At 52.0% G+C, this 18,177-nt stretch overlaps 1 protein-coding gene across 5 annotated transcripts in view; it reads right to left on the bottom strand.

The window, feature by feature from the left end:
• Nucleotides 1–10,861: 10,861 nt before the first annotated feature.
• Nucleotides 10,862–18,177, bottom strand: part of ANKS1A (ankyrin repeat and sterile alpha motif domain containing 1A) — a 72,817-nt gene continuing 65,501 nt past the window's right edge. For 3 of the 5 annotated variants that reach the window (XM_059867679.1, XM_059867676.1, XM_059867680.1), the window contains 3 exons: nt 17,722–17,859; nt 16,932–17,102; nt 10,862–15,757 (listed from right to left, as the gene is read on the bottom strand). In XM_059867679.1, coding sequence (XP_059723662.1) covers nt 15,638–15,757; nt 16,932–17,102; nt 17,722–17,859 — 429 coding nt within the window. In that variant the 3' untranslated portion in view covers nt 10,862–15,637. The remainder of the gene's footprint in view (nt 15,758–16,931; nt 17,103–17,721; nt 17,860–18,177) is intronic. The other 2 variants (XM_059867678.1, XM_059867677.1) reach the window with 2 other exon arrangements.

Genomic DNA, 18,177 nt, shown 5'->3' on the forward strand with positions numbered 1-18,177 from the left:
TGCTGCCTCACAGGGCTGGCATGGATCCGTGCCCGGGAGCTGACTCCAAAACCCTTCACAGGCATTGGGACAACCCTGCAAGCCCGAGCCTTGTGTGTGTGTGTGTGTGTGTGTCTGTGTGTGTCTGTGTGTGGCGGGGAAGGAGGTGGCAGGACTCTCCTCCCTGCTGCCTCCACTCCCCGTTGTGCACTTCTGGGCAAAATCCATTTGCTTTGGCTTCATGTAGGGCCAGAAGATTCGGCCCATTGTGCTGCGGCGCTGAAGAGCCGGCGAGGAATTGTCAGCCATGCTGAAACGGTTACATGGGGAGTCATGAAAATTTACTGCACCACTCTCCGGTCCCTCGCCAAGAAATAAAAGCAAAAGATCACAACAGGCATTTTTTTAATTTGAAGCAAAATTAAAAAAAGAACGGATCTGCACTCAGAAAACAACAACCACATCCACAGATCAAAGCAGCTGTTCTCCTCTCATTCGGGGTTTTAAGAGGTTTCTGCAGCTACGGAGATGTTTACACAGGGAGAGAGATACATACATTGTGCTGTCTTGATGCTGCCTCTCCCCCCTTCATCTGGCAAAACATTCCCTGGGAGGCGATATGAGGTCATTCCTAGCCCCTGCCTTGTTTTCCTCAAGCTGCAAGGCCGCGGGGCAAGAGGCAATTCAGTTCCCATTAGCACACACACATTTGCACTTGGAACCCTCCCATGTACATTTTGCCTGAGGGGAGCTCGGGATGGACAGGGAACCAGCCCTTTGCCAGCTTGTTCCCAGAGGGAATTCCAGCAGCCGAACTGCCCTGAGGGCTTTGGCAAAGCCCCTGGGAAGGGACATGGAGCCGGGAGGCGGGCTGGCATCTTCTGCAGACCAGCATCTTCTGCAGACCAGCCGTAATGTTTCTGTGGCTTCCACCACTTTTACGACAAGAGGGGCTGAACGGCTCTGGGGAGCACTAATGGACTGTAAAAGGCTCTTTCCCCTCTGCCTCCTTGGCTCCAGCCCAATTCCGAGCGGCTGTGAGCCCCACTCCGGTGCTTGCGCAGGGACGGAGGCCGTGGGAACGCGCCAGGGCAGGCTCTGCCTGCACCTCTTGGCATCAGCACCTTGGTCCTGCTGCTCCGTGGGCAGCACCCGCTTTGGCAAGCAGATGGATTCTGGCTGTGAGCCAGCCTGCACTGCTTGTGCAAATGATAAAAGCCTCCGAGAGGATTCTCCCCACCTCTAGCATGGATTTAATGCCATGTGCTAGGAACGAGCTGCATCTTCAGCTGCGTGTGCTTGTGTGATGCTGAGCCAAAAGCAGTTTCTGAGGCTGCACAAGAAGCTGTTGAGAAGCAAAAGTCCCTGAGGCCCTTAGGGCTTGCAGAAGCAGCTATTGAACCAGGCAGGGATGCTGCAGGCAGAAGAGTAGACCAGATTTCCCTTTCCCTCCCGTCCATGAGAACCAGAATGCTGCCAGTCCAGGGCAGGACCCCCCCATCTTTGCTGGACCCAGCAGTTGGGGGCATGGATGCTGGCACTGCATCCCAGCCTTGAACACTGGAAGGTGCTGGCTCGAGAAAACAGCAGCCCAGACATTTCAATGCCCCAGCGAGGGCTGTGGTCTACAACTTGGAACAGAATAGACTATTTTTAAAAACCAAGAGGAAAACACAGTATTCCCAGTAACACGCCAACAGCCCAGGCTCACGCGGCTCAGCCGGTCCCCAGCACTCGTCCCTCATTTCCCCAGCCTACAGTCTGATCCAGATGCCTCCAAGATGGGTAAAAAAGCACCAGGTCCCACTAAATGACTGCCTGGCACCCTGTGACACCTTTTTTCCAGAGTCATGGGGCTTCCCAAAACGCTGCCTGCGAAAGCCCTTGTTTGTAATTCCCAGTTTGCAGGAGAAGGTGACACACAGTGAGGTGAAGTGACTTAGCCCGGCGTCACCGGCAAGGTCGATGGCAAAGCCAGGAATAGCCCCGTTCCCAGTTAACCACTAACCACACTTATCCCAGAATAAGGGTCCCTTTTTCCAGCTGAATTTATAACAGCTTTCCAAGTGACATAAGGTCTTACAGAAATAGGCAGGCTTTTATTCCAGAATAATTACTGGGAGATCAGACTAGAGCATGTATAATTACCCTGCCGGTGAGTCGGACCCTGTGCCAGTGGAACACAGCTTTTATCTCATCCTACTTTTCCACGAGCACATGTACGTCAGCTGGGAGATCATCAGGATGTGGGTGGAGAAGGAAGGGGCTTTGGGTAGAAAGGAAAGTGATGTATCACTCTCTACAGCTCTGTTAATCACATTTCCCATAGAAGATGATAAAAGGTCTTCAGCTACTGAAGTCAAAAGGAGTCTTTTGGGTGTGCTGGTTCACACCCCAGATGGACTCAGCAATGCTCAGTGCATCTGCTTTGAGTCAGACACAGCTTTGGAGCAGGTGGGGTTTTTAAAATATATTTTATGTCCCACACTGGTAAAATCAAGCTCAGAGTCCAGGTCAAGGCCTGAACACATTTCTGACAAAAGCTGTGGGAACACATAGTAGGAAAACATCCTTTGAAAGTAACCCCATCATTTATCAGGTGTTGATGTGTCTGTGCATTGGCAAGAATGGTGCCTCAAAGAACCGGGCTGTGGTGGGCTGGGGGGCTGTGGGGGGGGCTGCTCTGCTGCCCACAGCCATGACAAGGCAGGGGTTAACTATGACACCACGGGAACTCCAGGACCCAGACACACATGTTTAAAAGTAGCACTTCTCTCCTTAAAATAGTTTATGGATCTTACTTGGGGATAAATCCAACACCCTGGAGCAGAAGGAGACCTATTAATTCCTGAGTTTTTTCACGCCGTAGTAAAGCAGCGGTTTTATTTGCCCGCCTTGTGTAAGATGTCAGTCATTTTCCCACTTGCATTTCCATCTACAATTTAACAAGGCAGCAGTTTATTTCCAGAAGCCCCGGCCAGACCCCAGCCAACTGCGTCAATATTTTGTTGCTTACACAAATGCCACCATTAAAGTCAATACTGCGTTCTGGGGAGGCTTTTTTCCTTTCTTTTTTGTTAGATGATGCATGTAGAGCTCTGGAAATATGGGGGGGGGTAAGAGCAGCTTCTCTGAGCCTGTACCTGGTGCAGAGGCACGGGCACACTGCTCAGGGCACCGACCTGACCAAAGGCACTTGCTAATTAATTCATTCTTCCAAGAGACTTAACTGCCTCTTGCCTTTGGAAACCAAGGCAAAACCCGAGCCAAATCCAAAGCCTGTCAGAAAACATGGAGAGACCCTTATTGACTGCAGAACACTCCAGAGGAGGGAGCTGGATGTTGCCAGCTGTGGAGCCGACGGGGGCAGGCGTCCAACTCAAACCGGCTGCTTTGCTCTCCCGCACAGCTCCTTGGTGCCACTTTTGGGATGGAGGAGAGAGGCAGAGCTTGGCTGTGCCAGGGTCTCCCCACCTTCCACAGCCTCCTCCTACAGCACTGCTTTGGGGTGTCTTTCCTGTGCTGCAGCAGGTCACCATGGGCTGACCATGGCTGCTGGCTTGTTTGAGGGATGCTCCTGCAGCCCTCACTGCCTTGTTGCCTTTGGCACGCTCTCACAAAAACCCTCAGAGGTTTTCTGGTCCAGCATGAGCTCATCCCTCTGCCCCAGCCCTCTCGCTCATGGGGCTCTCATGGTACCCCCAGCACCTCCCTGAATCCACACCCCCAAAAGCTGTGGGAGTTTAACCCTACACTTGGCTAAAATATCTGATAAAATCCCAAGGGGAACAAGAAGAACCCAAAGAACAAGGGGCTGACAGCCCAACCAGCTGGGGAAGCCCTGCAGGATCTCCTTCCTAATTCCTGCATCAGACCACTTTTGCATGAGAACAGAGCGGCCTTAGTGTGTCAACAAGCCCTGAACGCCCGAGGGCAGCTGGAAGTGAGATGACATTATTTTTTTTATTTAAAACGGACTTCTTAACCTACAGGAAAGTAAATGTTCTTCTAGGATGGCCAGGAAAACCACACTGGGATTTTCCAAATGGGCATGACTGACTGTTTATGAGCAGAGGCTTCCAAACGCAGGAATAAATGGCTCGCTCTCAGCAGGTTTTCCTTTCTATATTTACCCTCACCTGAAATGAACATTATTGCACACTGCAACACTTATTCCCTCTGATCAGGGGAGCGGGTGAAGAACTAACCAGCCGCAACATGTCAAATAAATTGTTAATCTGGTGTTTGCACGGGCAGGGGGAGGAGGGAGTCCCCTGGGTTTGGGGCAGGCCCCAGGTCCTGCTTACAAGTCCCATCCCAGCTCTGCAGGAATGCTTTGCCTGCCTGCTGCTGCTCCTGGCTGCTGGGAGCTGGAGCTGGGCCCTTTGTGGAGCTGATCCATTGGTCCCTGAGAGGTCTTCAGCCCTGTGGCACCCAAGCAATCCTGATCACAGGCAGCTGGTGGGAAGAGGTGGCAGCTGGTGCAAGGACCTGCCCAAGGCAATACAAAAAGACTTCGGAAGAGCAAAAAGTGCACTCAGATGGCAGGTGAAGGTTCAAGCATTAGATAACCCTCTCCAAAGCACTGGGCTTTGCCATCCATCACCACAAGTTCCAGGTTTCTCTGTCTGTTTCTCTGCCTGTTCTCAAGGTGGGAAGTCCCTATGAATGAAAAGGGGTGGTGCCTCTCAGGGACAGGTCCCCTGCAGGCACAAACTGCCCTGCTGATGCCCAGCTTGGCCATACCAGACCTAGAAGTTTCCTTGATAAGGGGCTGGGGGCTGAGCCATTGTGAACCAAACCTCACCATGAGGCTGGTCACTCAGCTGTAAAATCTCTCTTAATCCCAGCCCTGGGGAAAGGAGAGGACAGGGAGATCACCTGCCTCCCCAGGACATCACCCACATCACATGGCTCCCTGGGTCACGCTCACACCCACCACCACCTTCAAATCTGGGCTTGACCTCCAATTTACCTTGAAGTTCACTAACTAATTGTGCCATCCGCTCTGGCACGCCAGCTGGAAAAGGGGTTCACATCACCCCAGGAAGAACAGGGGGATTAATCCTCCATGGCAGTGGGGGAAGTTGATCAGTCATTAGTGTCTGCGGGTGCCAGGAACACTTGGATGTGGGCAGCAGGGATGAAACAGCCTTGTTCTGCTCACAAGGCTTCCATGTACTCATGCCAGACAGGACCTGGCTTTTTTTTTTCCCAGCTCAAACCTTTTACTTTTGGAAAAGTCTGTCCTTGTCAGAATAGCTGAGCAATCCCTTCCCCAGCCAGCCATTCCAAGAGAATTTGTGTTAATACAGATTAACGAACATAAAGCAATCTAGATAAACCGCATTAAGCCAAAAACACCTTTGAAGTTTTTTTTTTTTTTGGATCACAATTCCTCCCCAAGCACTGTGTGTGGTTTGGGCCTCCCTGTACCTTCAGCTTCCCCAGAGCCGAGCTCTCCACCAAGCCACAATTTAGTCAAGTCAGCAAATACAAAGATTATCCAGAGCCAGCGGCACCAGCAGCAACCCAGTGCTTTGCATGGGGAGCCCAAACCCAGTTTTGGGTGTGGGGGTGTCCAAGAGGGTGAGATGGCACGAGAAGGATCTCCCCAGCTCCATGCACAACTCCCAGTCACAATGCTTGGGCCGTGGCCAGGCTACCCGGGTGACCATGAACCAAACCCCTCCAAGCCTCAGTTTACCCAGCACCAACCCATCCCTGCACACACAGATGACAGATTGGTCTGGAACTCCCCGAGACCAGGCACTGCCCACAGGAGGCTGGACAGGACAAGGGCTGGTTTGCTCCAAGTGGCTGCTCCCTGTAGCTCAGACACGTCCCCTGTGACTGAGGTGTCAACAGCCAGAGATGCAATGGGTCACAGGAAAGGTCATGCACCCCCTGAGGAGTAGGGAACTGACAGATACCATAGCTGCTGGTGCAGCATGTGGTGTGTTACAGGCACATACACGCCTTGCATGCCCCTGCCAGAGCAGCACTGCAGCAGGCACTCACTTCTCCAGAGGACTCCCAACCAAAACCAGGGACTATGGCAAACCCAACGCCAAGACATCCTCTCACCTGGACAAGGTGTAAAATAGCCCTTCACACGCTTGCTGGGACACTGGGAGCTCCTCAGGATCCAGCTGTCTGCCCACGTATTTGCATCCAGCACAGGAACAATCCAAACCTTGTCTGGCGCCCAGAGCTCCTGCAAAAATAGCTTTCCTGGCAGATTGGGCAGAGGAAAACTACAGTCTTCCCCTGCTCTCCTCTCCACACCCTCCCAAAACACCTGCTAACACTTTCTGCCCTCCACCCTCATTGCCTTCCCCCTGTAAGGCCAATTTCCAACAGCCACAGATGCAGCTGCTAGGCTCCAAATTGCCTCCCGTTTTGGAAGTGAGGGCTGTGACACCGCCAGGGCTCTGCCTCTCCTGTTGGGATGGGGTTTGCTGTTTCACAGAGAGCCTTCTGCGGCTGCTCAGCACAGCAGCTCACAGCTCGGGGCACTGTGCCTCACTCCCAGGTGATTTGGATCGGGATACACCAGGAAGTTTGCTTTCACCTCCTCTGTCGGCGCGTGGGCGTGCAAACAGTGACCAGCTTCTCCGCTGCTTCGACTCCTTTAAATGGGGACTTTCATATTCATCAGGCTTGGAAAAACATTGCCATCTTTTAAACAAAAAATCCATTTCCCCTTCCACGGGGAAGGTATTTCTGTTTGCACTGGCAGGCTCTCCCCCTCGCCACGCCCAGCATGGTCATGACGACGGTGGGGCTGCAAAAGCATGGCCATTCCACAGGTGAGGAAGGTCCAGCCATGGAGCTCTCTCTGCTCCTGCCAGGAAAATGGGAGCCTTCCTGGAAAGCTGAGCCCTCTGCACCAGGCTGGGTTTAATTTCTTAGGGAACTTGATTCAAGCAGGGCAGAGGAGACCTGTGTGGGTTCTCCACAGCCCCTCACTGATGAGGCAGATTCGCAGCCCAAATGGTCCTTTTCCAATGTGATCACAAATTAGGGGTGGGTTACAAATTTCTGACGTGATAAAAGGGCAAATTGGAAATCTCCCTATGGAGTTTGCTGCCTAACACTCCAAGCGCTCGCTCTGAAAGACTCAAAATCCCAATTTCCTCTGTCGGGATTTCAGCTAGATGGCTTGGCTAAAATAAATGAGATTAATCTAATCAGAGAGATGGATGGAGCACATTAAAACAGTAGATTAAAAGAACCCACTCAGACCAATTATCAGTGCTCCTGAGGTACTCTGCCTTTGCGGCAAGTTAAACCCACTCAGGAATTAGATTGCCTTGCAGAAATCTGCAGGAAATGCATTAAAAATACATTCTTCTCTTACAATCCTTCATGTCATCAGTCACATGGGAAAGGAAATTAATGCAGGGGAAATGCATATATATTTAAATACAATTGCCTCCTCTGGGATCAGGATTTATAGGTTGGAAGCAATGGCCCCTGCTCTGAAACAGAGACAAGAGCAAAGTGCAGTCCCCTCAGGAGCTGTGCTGTTCTACTCTCTATAAATGCTATTTCCCCATCCTCAGCTTCCTCATGTGAAGCTAAGGATCAGAAAAGGGCAGGAGCTGGGTCTGGCCCTGGACAAAAATGCACAAGGAGCACTGAGGGAAATTCCCTGCCCCTTCCCTGTGGCTCTAAGGGCTTTGTAATCCCTCAGTGCCTCAGGTACCGGCCGGCAGCTGTCATGGATGCTGAGGAAATAAATTAAGAGGGGGGGGAAAAATGCTGGGAGGGAGAAAAAAGACAAATTGATTATTGGCACACAAGGAACCTCATCCCGGCGTTGGTGGGTTTGCCCTTCGGAAGGCTTAACCCCAATCCCAGAGAAGTGCAGGAGAGCTTACAGCAGGTGACCGGAGTCAAGCCCTCCCTTCTGGGCCCACCGGAAAGGAAAAGGGACAAACTGAGAGGAACGAGGGAGGAGGAAGGATGCTGCGGTGGCTGCAGCGCTCCCTGCAGCTCCCGCTGCCGCTCCCTCAGCCGGGCCCGGCGGCAGCTCCCGGGATGGCAGGGTCGGGATGCGATGGCAGGGCTGGGATGGCAGAGATGGGATGGCAGGGCCGGGATGCGATGGCAGGGCTGGGATGGCAGAGATGCGATGGCAGGGCCGGGTGCGGTGGCAGGGCTGGGATGCGATGGTAGGGCTGGGATGGCAGAGATGCGATGGCAGGGCCGGCTGCGATGGTAGGGCCGGCTGCGGTGGCAGACCCCGGGCTGCCCCCGGGTATCGCCGCCGCGGCCGCCCCTCAGCGCGGCGCCGGGACACGCCTCACACCGGGCCCCTCGCTCCCCCCCTCTGCCCCTAATGGGAGCGCCCCGCCGCGCCGCCTCGACCCGGCGCCTGGCGCGGCCCATTGGCGGATCATGGGGGGCGCCGCGCCCCGCGGTCGCGGGGAGTCCCGGCCCGCCGGGCCCGAAGGCGGCTTTGGGGGTGGTGGGCACGGGACCCCTGGGCTGGGGCAGTGCCCGGTGTTCATTCGCTCCGTGCCCGGTGCTCATTCGCTCCGTGCCCGGTGTTCTTTCAGCGAGGCGCCGCTCCCGGCCGGCACTAGGGGTCAGCCCAGCGCCGGGGATCGTGGGGACGAGAGGGAGGCGGGTCCCGTCAGGGCCACCGCTGGCGAGGTGATTTGTCCGTACACAAACCTGCACGTTTTCACTCAAAAGCTGCTCAGTAAATGCTTTTAACCCCCTTTTCCTCTGAAAGCTGTGGTTCGCGTTCCTTCCCTTACTTTTATCCTGCTTTTCTGCAGCCAGGCCTGCACCAGCAGGTGCCAGCTATGGGCAGTCACTGGTGACATTTCCACACTGACCACTGTGCATGAAATTGTCATTAGAGCGACTTCGGACTGCCAGGGGTCGGCTTCTCCCACACAGGTCTGCGTGAATATAAATATAAATATGTATCTCTATATTCAGGCTTGGCTTTTCTCTATCTTGTAGCAAAAAATGTGTGAGAATGGGGATGGAGGTGGGTTTGGTTCTGACTGAAGTACCAAGAAAATAAGATGTCTCTTGGAATAAACAAAAAAAGTTGCAGCCTGTTTCATTTATTCATTGCTTCATGATTTACCAACAAGTTCTTAAATCTGATGAGTGTCAGAGTCACTAATAGTGAACATGAGTCACTAATATGGAAGGATTTAGAGGCTCCAGCTGTGTAAGCTGTGATTGTGACATGACAAAGCAGACTCTGCAGAGGAGCTCTCCTCTGAGGTGTTGGTGTCTCAGCTGAAGAGCTCTTTAAGTGACTATCACTGCACCTTCTGTAGAAGGATCTGGCTGGACTTTGACCCCTGCATACCACAAGTCACTGATGTGGCTTTTTCCTGCATGGAAGAAATTCGATGTTTGACAAAGAGAAAGCAAGGGGAGTACACCTGATCCTGAAGGGCTCTCAGGGGCCACAGAGTGTCACCTGGGTTCCTGTGCTGGAGGCTGGTTTATCTGCATCCCTCCAGAGCCTTCCTGGTTCCTACAGCAACCTAATAGGGCTGCCCCTGATCTGCTCCTGGCTGCCTCAGGAACCTTCTCTCACAGGAGATTTCTGTTGATTGACCAGTTATTTTTTTGTTTTCATATTTTCCCTCCCTACAGGGCAGTGGATTCATTCCCTCCTCAGCCTTTTAATTTTCCTCCATAGACAATATTCTCAAAAAGATTTCCCAAAGGGCTTTGGTTCCATTCAGGAGGAGCTGCTGGAAGTTTGGTGTGGGTTTGGAAGTGCAATCAACAACAGGCAAGAGTTTGGGAATTCTCAAGATGGAACTTCTCCCAGCTGCAAGCTGAATTATTTCTGATCACATTCTCCACGTCCCAGGCAGGGGTGGAATCCATTCTCCTCCAGTTTCTCAGATCTTGCCTCAGCTTGTAAAAATTCATCCAACAACTCCACCGAGGCCAGCAGGAGATGACCCTTGGCACATCAGGATCTGAATAAACCTCTCAACTAGAAAAAGTAGCAGTCTTTTTTCCTCAAAAACCTGTCACTATTTGGTGGGGAAGGCAAGGGGCTGTGGAGCTCACTGAACTGCAGTGCAGATCAGACCTTTTTAACTCACAGTTAAAAAACTCACAGATTCTGCCCGGGGCTTGTAATCTCTGCTGAGGTGTCAGTCCCAGCCAGGGCTGTGGCTGTGAGGGAGAAAACCTCATGGTGCTTCAAACCATTAAACCAGCTCAGTGTATTTCATGTCAGCCTGAAAACCTGACTTGCCTTGTTATTAGAAGTGGAACATACGGTATAAATTTAGCAATCCCTGGTGTATTTAGCATTTCACATCAGTCAGATTTTACTTGACACGAAAATTTGAACTTTAACCTGTATTTATATGTCTAGATTTCTTGCTCTAATTTTACATACTCAAATGTCCTAGTTCCTGGCAAGCCCCAGGTCTTTGCTGGGTAAATGTTCTGGACCATGGCTGCCCAAATAGGTACTGGTGTCACAGGAACCACTTGTTGCTGTGCTGCAAAAAGGGATTTCAGTGGCTATCCCTGATACATGACAGCCCCCAGGGACACAGTCCTTGCAGATGTACTTTAGTGGGGGTAAAAATGAGTTTTTCTAACCCTCCATCCCGTGTAGAATACACCCACAATGGCTGCAGACCCTCGTGCTGTCTTTAACGGAACATTTGGATGTGATTTTATGCATAAATTAGACTCAAAATAACATTATTCAATGTTTGGGTCATTATGACTGACTGCAGAAAAAGCAGCTTCAACCAAAGCTCCCAAACCCCCCCAGCCAGTGCCTGCAGGATGAGAACTGCCCTGCTTTGACACAGACCCCCAGCAGGACTTGGGCACAACACTGGGGCCCCACACAAGAGCACACACGTGTGTCTAAGGTTGTTTATTAATTCGGTCTGTTCTAAGTTGTACAATTATGAAAACAACAAAACGACTGCTGGAAGCCCAGGAATATTTACAATCTCGCCTTGTTGTAGTGAGGTCAGTCTATGTCGTTGCACAGATTGGTTATGTTTGGTACCACAAGATGTTTAAAATTCAGACAAATTTGAACAGATTAACAATTGTATATACAGGAAATAAAAGGAAATTCAAGTATCAAAATACAGACAGATTAAATAACATTTGTATTACAAATCAGCCCCACTGCCATACATCACAATTAGCAAAAATGTCCACATTGCAAACTGAACTCGACTGTCTCTGCCCTGTCAGGGAATCCCAGGTTATTCTTCTGTGGGTAAGAAAAATGTCTGAGCTGGGTTGACTTAGCGAGAACAGCACAGGTACTTTTCTTTTGGGAGAAAAAAATTTAAGGTAATACCAATGTGAGATCTAAAAGGGAGACCTTTGCAACACGGCAGCGTTGTGAGCGCTGTGCCAGCTCCAAAACAGGATCTGAGCAGAGCCAGGGAAATGCTGCTGCTGCTGCTGGAAACTTCTGAGGTGGGTGGAAGGAGCATTAAAGCATTGGCTCCCCCTCAGCTGCACACAGAGCTGGACGTGTTTGGGGCTTTTTGGCATCTGCTCTGCGTCTCAGCAGCCTCCTGAAGGTACAGACTTCACTACAGGTACAGCCTGGAAGGTGCTGCATCTTCTCCCTGGGAGGGGGGACAGGCGTGTACCCCAAAAAAGTTGCATAATTTCTTCTAAAAAGAACAATCCCAAAGCAAGTTTAAAGTCAGTTGAGCAGCTAAGGTTAGCGCTGTTTTTTTTTCTTTGTAAACACAAAATAAAAAAAGGATAAAGCATCTTCAATTTGAAAAAAAAATCATCCCCTCCTATAAAAAGAAAGACAAAACTTGGCAACTCTGTTTGCCAGCCGTGAGTGAGGGCTCAGCCCACAAACCAAAGTCTGTGAAACACAATCTGTCTTTAAAGAGAGGAACAGAGGAGCCCCGACTCCTCCTGGGCAGGTAATACAGCAGATGCAGCTGGATGCAATGTCATGTTCAGCACCAGAAATTTGGGGCAGTTTCCTCCAGATAGCACAAAACCCTGCAGGGAGGAAGAGCCCGAATACTGCACAGTGGGTGGGTGAGGGTGGCCAGGAGCCAACAACTGGCACAGCCCAGGGTCAGTCTCCAGCACTGAGTCCCTCGAGAGACCCCACCACACTGAACTGCCAAAACAACTGCTCTGTCTGTGAGAAAGGTGAGAAAGGAAGTATCTGGCTAAAGAATGGATCACTAAAGACAACCACAGGTTTACACGTGGGGCTGGAATGGACCACCAGGGTCACCGAGCCCAGTGCCTGAAGATTGAAGTCTTCATCACCACGTTACCTCCAAGCCAACCTCCAAAAAAGCTCACGTGTCAGAAAGGAAAGGTGTCCCTCCTCCCAAGCAGAGGTTCAATTTGCAATCTCACCAAAGACTTGTTGCCAACACACCAAATATTTACATTTACACCAGTATGAATTGCAACATGTGCATAACAAGGAATGTTAGGTTTCCTAAATTCATTGACTTAACCCAAAATCTCCACTCCCCCTTCCCAATCCTTTACAGGTCTGTGCCCTTGGGATTATGGTTCACTTCCCTCCCAGCCTCACTGGTGAGAGAGACTAAAGGAAATCCTGACAATACAGCAGCAAGTGGAGTTAAACAGGAATTACTGGGCACAGCGTTCCCGTGCAGCAGCAGGTCCCACAGCCCTGACAGGGCCTGACGAGATCACGACAGACGCACTGCGCTGCATTCTGCATCTCAAGAATTCAAATCACAACCATTTTAACATTCTCCCCAGAGGGGAACAGTCTGAAAACACGTCAGTCACAGCCCAAACCACTGTGAAACGCTCTGTAATTCAGAATAAAAGCAAGCACACAACACCTCTGAGGTGGTGTCTTTGGGGACACTGGGCTCGGATGGGCCAAGCCACCCTCAGGCTGATGTGGTTTATCCTTGGGGATGGACTGTTTCAGTGTAATGCCCAAAATTTAACTCCTTATTTGTTCATCTTCTGAAACGGTTGCACTAATTAAATAATGAGCTAGTATCAAAAAAGTGCTAAATCACAATTGAATATACTTAAAAAAACCCCAACCCTTCAGGGCATAACTGCATTTAAAAACAAGACAGGTGCACAGAGGCTGGAGCAGGGAGTCGTCCCCAGGAATTCAGTGCGGAAATGGGAAGAAACAGGGTCCTTGCCATAGAAATGTCAAGTATTGCAACACGACAGTTCGGGGGATAAGGAAGCTTTGTACCATCGGGGATATTGGCCACAGCTGCTCTGGGGTGAAAGATCCTTCGCAGATTCTCTTCCTCAACTTACTTCCATTTGCTACAAAAGCGTGGAGTGGCTTGGAGAACAGGATGCAGACTTACCCTACCAGGTTCTCACACAGGAGGAAGCGATCTCCAGGAATTTGGCGTTCTCTCCTGTTCACCCAGAGCTGAAGCAGAGTAAGTACCATCAGAAATGTGCACACCACGTCCCTGCCAAGACTTTCTATCATGCTCCTCGCCGGACTGCGGGATTCTCAGCAAATAAAAATCTGTTGGTTTTTCTTTTTCCTCACCAAAAAGCTGCAGCGCTACATTGAAACCATGAACCAGATTTGCTCTGTGTCACTTGGTTAAAAAAGAAACGGGTCAAAAGATGTTTTGTCTCAAACTAGGAAAGGCGACATCGCTCTTGGCCTCCGAGTCTCGAGTTTTCCTTTGCTAGGAATGGAGATGAGCAGCTTTCCTCGGCGGAGGCTGGGTCCCTTCCCCCCTGTGCTCTGGCAGCCCTCACCGAGCAGCCACGCACCCACTCTGAGGCAGCCACCCGTGCCAGAGGGAGATGATCTTCATGTCAGGAGGCCACTGCGTCCCAGGTCTCTGCCCCGCTACTACATCCCGTGGTAGGAGACGGCTGCCCGGAGCTCAGCTTCGCAGAGGCAAACAGAAAGGAAGATAATGGAATGAATTTCTGAGTCACACAAAAACACGTGCTGGGAAAGGCCAGGCGAACAGCCCCGAGATGGGACACAAAAACCGTCAGGGCTACGGACACAGAACGGCAGTGGCGTGGTTTGGGAAGGGCTGCCTGTGATCCCTGCTGGGTTTGGTCACCCTAAGAAAGGCACATGCTCTCCTGACCCGGATTTAGGGGGGTGGAGGGACCTGCCCTTCCCAGCTGAGAGCAGGGGGAGATGAAGAGCTCAGAGCCTCTGACAATGGGGGGACGTGTGGCAGCTGCGTGGTGAACACTCCACATAGAAACTGCTCTGCCACCCACACCAGGGAGTGAGTTTCTCTTAGAGGGACACAGAAACCTTCAGGGCACTCTTGGAGCTTGGAGAAGTGCTGATGGAACCCAAACCCAACCTCCCGGAGCGCCTCAGGCACAGCAATGTTCTGCTGTCCACAAGGCCTGGGCTGTTAGGGTGGCACTGCAGGCCCTGAGCAGTGCTGACTCTGTGTCAGGGACTCTGTGGCATATGAAATGTATGTACTAGACTGAGCTTTCCTTAATGGTTTTTGCTTTAAGACAACTTTTACTTTTAGTCCTCTCACTGGGTTCCCACTGGCTGAGCCCTCAGTATGAGGTCAGTTTGCCATTAAGTCACAAATGACCTGGGAGATCAAACTCATTCCTGAGAAAGAGCTAAGTAAGGACTTTGAAACATCAGATTTCACTGCAGGTGAGGGGAAATGGAAGATCTGAGGCAGCAGCTCCAAAGCACAGCAAAACTCAGACAAAATGCTACTGGGCCCTAACACCAGGGGCAAATAACCTAGGGCTGCTCCCTGACCTCTCCCTGCTGATGCTGCTTGTGGTGCCCAGCTGACACCTCCCCTCCCCATCCTGGGGCTAACAACAACATGTGCCTTTGGAAGCTTAACCACAGGCTGCCACTTGAGAACTACACCCAGCTTTCAGGAGAAGTCTGGTGAGTGTAAACACAAGGACTATGAGGGAAAGAAAAACCTACAAAGGAGTGAAATGCATGCAACCAAACCCCCCGTCCTGTCCAAGGGGACAGAGCTCACAGTGGGAACGATCACACCCAGCCCAAACCAATGCTCCCCCACCACCCAGAGCAAGTTCTGCACTGGGCCTTGAGGAAGGAGACTGGGCAAAGGTGGCCATGAGGAAATGGAAGTGCCCGTGTGTTATTTGCAGAGAGCATCACAGTGGTTAGAGTCGGTTCGACTGGCAGGAAGGAGAGGTGAGTTCACTGAACAGTACACAGCCGCGGCTCAGTCGGGAAGAGGAGGATCTAGGAGGAGAAAGTGTGTGCACCGTAGAGACAAGAGGTCTCCATCAGTCCAAAGACAAGGTGAGATAGAAAAAAAAAGGCCTGGGGAGTATCACATTGCCCCAGGGATTCACAGTGCCAGAGCGAGGGGGGAAGACGTGAAAACGGTGGGCGGCTTTCCTGGATCCACAACTCCGCCTGCCAGCCTGCCCTCTGCTCCTCCCGCCTGGCAGGCAGCTACAGCGTGTTACCCTTGTTTCCGAGTAAGGAGATTCACAGTGTTCAGCAGGTACAAAAGCCGTTTAAGTCTACAGTCTCCTAAGTGCTGCTGCCTCGGATGCGGTGCCTAGGCGGGCTCAGGGCGAGCAGCTGGAGGAAGAGGGAGTTTAGAAGAGCAGACAGATCAGATCGCAAAGGCACGGTTAGACGGGGCGGACACGGGCGTTTGCTTTAGAAGATAGTGGTCTCATACTTAGTGCTGAGGGTCCGCTTGGAGTCCTGCTTGGGGTCCACGACCCAGGAGACACTGGCATGAGACTGGGAGTCTTGGTCCACTTCAGGGGGATCCAACTAGAAAATAAGGAGAGAAAGGGCATCTTAGGACACCTGTGCTGCTGGGACAGAACGAGCAGGGACTCAAAGCATGGAGCGCCTGCCTGCCTACTGCCCCTCCCAAAAATGTGCACGTGTGCAAGGAAGCAGCTCTTGCTGGGGAGCATTTGAGTCCTTCACAGCTAAAATGTGTCTGGCCACGTCAGTCTCAACCCAGCACCCCAAGATGAATCCCTGCATTAGGCTGTGAGTCCCTGTCACCATCAGCGACAGCTTTGCTCATCTCAAACAGGCATGAAAAATGGAGTGCTACAGAAATGGGACAGAGGGAGACAGCTCCTGGCAGGTGAGCTCCCACGTGATTCACCCTCTTGACCAAGCACGGCTCTTTCCTCTTGTCCTGCTAAATCAGGGTGCCACGGGGAAGTTACCACCCCAGCAGGAGCAGTGAGGTTAGCTGAGAGCTGCCACACTGCATCAGCAGGGGCGGGTGGGAGCAGCAGATCCCCGGGGTTCATCCGAACCCCTGGTGTGGGCCAGAATGAGCATGGGGATGAACAACAGCGAGGCAGGACACGGGGGCACAGCAGGAGATACAGGAAGTGGGGAGGCAGCCCGGGTCGGTTTGGAATGGAGGATGGCAGGAAGAAGGGTAAAGACCTTCGCTCCAGGACTAACAGACTGCAGCGGCAGGTAGGAGGGGCGGTGAGTTGTACAGGTGTGACAGTAACAACAGCGGGTGTCGGGAGGGAGCGGCACCTGAGCGGGGGGAGCAAGCAGAACACAGACAAAAGGAGACATTAAAGGAAGGCAGTGGCTTGTGCAGCAGTCCCTGCTCCTCAGCAGCTCCAGTCTTGGCTGGTTTTGGTTATGGGGAATCCCATACTGCAGCTCACCTACGTATCTGGCTGCAGTTCTGCAGGGTTTGCACATGGAAGCTTGTGCTGGACCCAGCAGGACACTAAACCCCCATCCCACCTGAGCTATTTCCACCTCTGCCTGCACTTCTGCTACCAGGAGAAGCCCCAGCCCCACAGCAGAACTGACAGACACAGACCTGCAGTGCCAGCAGCAGGACAGGCACCTGGACCACAGCTGGGCTCCCCCCACCACCCAGGGGAGGTGTAGGGGTGTGGTGCCCACAAGAGCCCCCAGCTCAGCCCAGCAGGTCGCTCCTGCCCTACCCACGTACCGCGGATTTCCTCATGCCTGCTCGTGGTTTAGGCACCGGTTTGGAAGATTTTGTTTCAATCATTTCTCCTGCTCCAGCACCCAGAGGCTTTGCTCTCTGGGCTTGCAGGGCGAGCTGGTAGGCGACCTCGAATGCCTGCCCCAACGTGAGGATGATCTCGTACGTCAGGTTCTTGGAGAGAACACAGAGAACACAAAGCTGTCAGATCACCCTGTACACAGTCCCCCTTGTGCTCAGAAGCTGCTATGGGGTCACAGACGTTCCCATCAGCAGGTCACATCCTGCTGTGTCCCTGGCAAAGCCACTGAGCTCCAGATGTGGGGGAGCTGGGACCATGCTGCCTGCCCCAGGGCCCTCTACCCACCTGTAAAGCCCCACCAGCACTGCAGTTCAGCAGCATAAAGAAAAATAGCCCAAAAGTCTTGTGCAATTTTAATTCTGCCCAAGTATTACAGCAAATCACACTTCTACCTTCTCTGAGTTGTTAAATCAGCCCATTATGCTCAACATAATTGAGAGCATGTTAGGGGTTTGTGCACAGCACATTCCCCAGGAGGGAAAGTTCCTGCCCTGCTTTATTCAGCGCTGGAGATGGCAGTAATGAAACCAGACAAATATTCTCTTTGTCCACAGAGGTCCAAAGGACAGGCATTTGGAACCAAGACTACTTCACGGTAAAAATGGGTGAAAGAACCCTGGGAAGGAGCAGTCTGTGACTAGCCAATAAAGCTGAGGGATGAAACAAATGGGCTGTGAAGGACCAGGAGATGTGACATAACAATGCACTCACCACATCCACAGTGCTGAAAACATGGCAGTAGTGATGGCTGGTCTGCAGGTCCTTGGTGATGTAGGCAAACGTGCAGAGATCCTCAGGGTCCTGGGCAGCACAGGAGATGTTCCGGATCTCGTGCTCAGCAATGACATTCTGCCGGGGTCAACCACAAGCACCCGTCACCCTTCTGGGGATGGCAAATACACCCAGCAGACAGTGGCTGTGGTGGGTGTCCTGGGGACAGGGAAGGTGGGGGGGGATCTCCCAGCCAGACCAGTCCCAGCTCCCTCCCATGGCAGGAATAAATGGCAACGTGATCCACAAGCAGCCAGTCTGCCAAGCCTTTGGCACTCAGGTGATCATCACCACCCAGGTATTCTCCCCCAGGACTAGTTGTGGCTTCTGGAGCCACAAAAAGTGACCTGCAGCCCCCAGGCAAGTGGGATTGCAGGCTGTGTCCCTCCAGACACC

The sequence above is a fragment of the Haemorhous mexicanus genome, chromosome 25 (genome assembly GCF_027477595.1).
Source record: "Haemorhous mexicanus isolate bHaeMex1 chromosome 25, bHaeMex1.pri, whole genome shotgun sequence".
Lineage (NCBI taxonomy): Eukaryota > Metazoa > Chordata > Aves > Passeriformes > Fringillidae > Haemorhous > Haemorhous mexicanus.